The sequence below is a fragment of the Salvelinus sp. IW2-2015 genome, linkage group LG1 (genome assembly GCF_002910315.2).
Source record: "Salvelinus sp. IW2-2015 linkage group LG1, ASM291031v2, whole genome shotgun sequence".
Taxonomy (NCBI): Eukaryota; Metazoa; Chordata; class Actinopteri; order Salmoniformes; family Salmonidae; genus Salvelinus; species Salvelinus sp. IW2-2015.
Window position 1 is genome coordinate 15264974 of NC_036838.1, and position 4003 is coordinate 15268976.

General features: G+C 40.6%; 1 protein-coding gene across 1 annotated transcript in view; it reads left to right on the forward strand.

Moving 5' to 3' along the window:
* The first annotated feature begins 656 nt into the window (after positions 1 to 656).
* LOC111961723 (1,25-dihydroxyvitamin D(3) 24-hydroxylase, mitochondrial) overlaps positions 657 to 4003 on the forward strand; it is an 11122-nt gene continuing 7775 nt past the window's right edge. Inside the window, exons 1-6 of the mRNA XM_023984204.2 lie at positions 657 to 1019; positions 1182 to 1372; positions 1491 to 1584; positions 1673 to 1766; positions 2044 to 2135; positions 2647 to 2758. Of these exons, the coding sequence (XP_023839972.1) occupies positions 759 to 1019; positions 1182 to 1372; positions 1491 to 1584; positions 1673 to 1766; positions 2044 to 2135; positions 2647 to 2758 (844 nt within the window). The 5' untranslated portion in view covers positions 657 to 758. The remainder of the gene's footprint in view (positions 1020 to 1181; positions 1373 to 1490; positions 1585 to 1672; positions 1767 to 2043; positions 2136 to 2646; positions 2759 to 4003) is intronic.

Genomic DNA, 4003 nt, shown 5'->3' on the forward strand with positions numbered 1-4003 from the left:
CTGCCAGACAGGGCTCTGCTGATAACCAGGTGTAGCAGTGGTAAGGTGTTGGGACTGCTGTTGGGACTCTGCTGTTGGGACAGCTTAATGTAGGCCCTAACAGCAATTAATGTATTGTTTAGTGCTGTGTTGTGTAGTGGCTATGCTTGCCCCACCAAGATTTACATGCTAAAATCGCCACTGGTCAGTGTCATGCATGTGTGTTTGTGTTTTGTGTGCATTGTGATTGTACCCATGTGTGTGCTCCAGTGTTAGGGGATTACAAAACCCACATGCTCCCCCTAAGCACGCCAGCAAACATTTCTCAATGTTCAAGGTTATTACGATGGCAAATGACACTCAGTGAGTAAGCACTTTTATAGGGCAACAACATGGTACTTCAAAATCCAAAAACATGCCATCCTCATCGCTGACATGCCCTCATAGTGTGWCTGCTGATGGTTCAAGCGAACTGCGTCACCTTCAGTTTAGGCCGATATGTTTATTTATAAATTATGAGGCAAGGGCACTTCCTGCATCTATCTGGGGTCATGCGATCCTCGCAATTTGGATTCATAAATGAATGGTGTGGGTTCGCCGGCCACACCATGCAAGCCCGATCCCTGATTGGTTGTGAATAAACACTGTCAAGAGTATATATATTGTGGTAGGCGTCACAGTTCCAAGAAACGAGAACACTGAAACTTCCAAGTTTCCAACAAAGCAAATAAATTAATTAGTGCCCCASTATTTTTTTTTTAGCCTATCACAGCACGAGAATGAGAGCACAAATCCAAAAGGTACCACAGATAGTCGAATTGTTAAAAAAGAAAACGGTTGGTTTGCAGCACTTCAAGCCAACATCTTCAGTGTGCGTCCTGGACCCGAAGGATGCTACATTGGTTGCGCCTTGTCGACACGGTCTTCCCTCGCAGACCCAGAGCCTTGACTCGATACCTGGACCCACCAACTGGCCMTTATTTGGCAGTTTGATAGAACTACTACGCAAAGGAGGGCTGCAAAGACAACACAATGCATTGGTAAATGATAACAAAAATATATTATAACGATAAGAATAATAAGATGAAGAATAAAAACTAAAAACAATTCGACAGATGTTTTATTTTATTTTATTATAATAAATAATTAAGTTGTTTTATTGGTGGATTAAATGTTTTGTGTCTGATATTTCTTCCTTTTAGATTGATTACCATAAGAAATTCGGAAAGATTTTCCGGATGAAACTCGGCTCCTTTGAATCGGTCCATATTGGCGCACCTTGCTTAGTGGAGGCACTCTACAGAAAGGAGAGCGCTTATCCACAGCGTCTGGAGATCAAACCCTGGAAAGCATACCGAGACTTAAGAGACGAGGCATATGGACTTCTTATTCTGTAAGTGGCACTTTTCAGTATTCCTATGATATCGTGCTATTTGCTCAACAGAAATACACAGATAATCTATTTTAACAGACGTAGCCTACTAATTCATATATTTCCTGCTGATTTTCAGKGAAGGGGAAGACTGGCAGAGGGTGAGAAGYGCGTTTCAGCAGAAATTTATGAAACCCACAGAAGTCGCGAAACTTGATGGAAAAATAAACCAGGTTTGTAAGATAATTTATCTGCGGTAAAACTGCACATTTCAAGGTGAATTTGATCAAATAATTACTTTTTATTGTCTCCAAAATGTAGGTGTTGGCCGATTTCGTTAGTAGAATTGGGCAAGTGACTGAYAATGGACAATTTGAGGACTTGTACTTCGAATTGAATAAATGGTCAATGGAGAGTAAGTAGCCTATTGTTTATAATATAAATAACATATTTGTAGCTAGATATACATATTTATAATAAAGATTGTTGCTTATATGTAATGTGGATGTATTAAATCATTTGAATTATTCTAATGATAATTTCATTGTTTTAAAAACAAAATTAAGTAAAAGTCTTATTAGAATGAATGGACATTATAATTGATTTGCTACTGAGGAAAAATTWAATCAATAATACATTAATGCATGTTGTGACTCAATTAATGTTTTCAATGTTTTATTATCTAATTACAGCCATTTGCTTAGTGCTCTACGACAAACGTTTCGGGCTTCTGGATGACAATGTCAACGAGGAGGCTATGACCTTTATCACATCCATAAAGACGGTAAGTGGTCATTGATTTTACACATCCAGTTACTATTTGCCTATAGTGATACAGGTATTGTGGGTGCAGCTGAAGACCCCTGGCTTGGGGATGATTTTAGTGATCTTTTTTGTGACAGAGCTATATTGCGATATCGCTCTGAGCCTATAGATAGAGTGCAGTTCACTGAGTTCACTTTAGTGAGTGTGCTAATCACCACTGCTACAGTTACTGATGAGTCAATAGACTATCTGAAACTGGTCCCTGGGCAGGCAGGAATTTACTGGGGCAAACAAATATCTTCAGCAGCCAGGAGACATGCATGTATTTACAACGTCTTTTAAACAACATTTTGTTAGGGTAACCRTGGTCCTGTGCTATAAGTTGATATTGAAACACTGGAGGTAGACTTTGAAAATGACTGGTTGCAACRATAAATTGTWRMATTGTCATGTACTGTATGTYTTTATTTGATTGTTACATTTAAAGTATCTCTCTCTCTTCCCCTCTCTCTCTCTCTGTGGATGTGTAGATGATGAGCACATTTGGCGCCATGATGGTCACGCCAGTGGAGCTCCACAAAAAACTGAACACCAAAACATGGCAGGACCACACCACGGCTTGGGACCGTATATTCAGCACAGGTAAAAACTCCTCCTACAATGCCCCCCGACTCTCGGTCCCCTCCCCATCCCTCTAAAGAAACCTCCCCTCCATGTCCACTCTAAAACCTCAATGCCCCCTGATCTCGCTCCCAACCACCGCTAAAGCAACCACATCGCTCCCAACCACCGCTAAAGCACCCCCCCTAGTCACTTCCAACTGCCCGCCCTCTAAGTAACCTCTCCATGTCCTCTCTCCCTCTGATGAAACCTCAATGCCTGCCACGTTTACTTCCAACCTCTCTCTCGACACCCCCCAATCCCTCCACCCGCAGCGTGTCCAGATGACGTATTACCCAAGAACCGCTTTGAGCAAATTTTCAGTCAGGTGATAGGAAAGCGAGAGATATGAGGCACCTTCTGCGATCAGTGGTGGAAAAAATACCCAATTGTGATATTTGAGTAAAAGTATAGATACTTTAATAGAAAACTACTCAAGTAAAAGTCACCCAGTAAAATACTACTTGAGGAAAAGTCTAAAAGTATTTGGGTCTAAATATACTTAAGTATCAAAGTAAATGTAATTGCTAAAATATACTTAAGTATCAAAATGTAAAAGTCATTTAAAATTCCTTATATTAAGCAAAGCAGACAGCATCATTTTCTTGTTTTTAAAATGTACAAATAGCCAGGGGCACACTCCAACACTCAGACATAATTTACAAATTATGCATTTGTGTTTAGTGAGTCTGCCAGATCAGAGGCAGTGAATTGGATAATTTTCCTGTCCTGCTAAGTGTTCAAAATGTAACCAGTACTTTTGGGTGTCACGGAAAATGKATGGAGTAAAAGGTACATTTTTTTATTTATGAATACAGTGAAGTAAAAAGTGGTCAAATATAAATAGTAAAGTACAGATACCCCCAACAATTACTTTAGTAGTGCTTTAAAGTATGTTTACTTAAGTATTTTACACCACTGTCTGCGATCCATGCACTTGGCTCTCCCCCTCTTACACAACACAATCAGAGTTGTAGTAAACCGGATGACCTAAGGGGGAGAACACTGCCAAATATTTGTAGTAGCGGGAACAGGGATGGAGGGGAGGAGGAGAAGTGGGAGTGGAATTTTGGCTCAGGGCCTTGCTACAGATCGTTTGTTGTGCTGCTTGCTTGGCGGTGGCTTGTAGGCACCTGTCCACCCTCTTTACACACACATATATGTATATACACAGGTGCGGGGGGCTCTATTGGTGTATGTGTGTGTGTGTGTGTGTTGTGTGTGTGT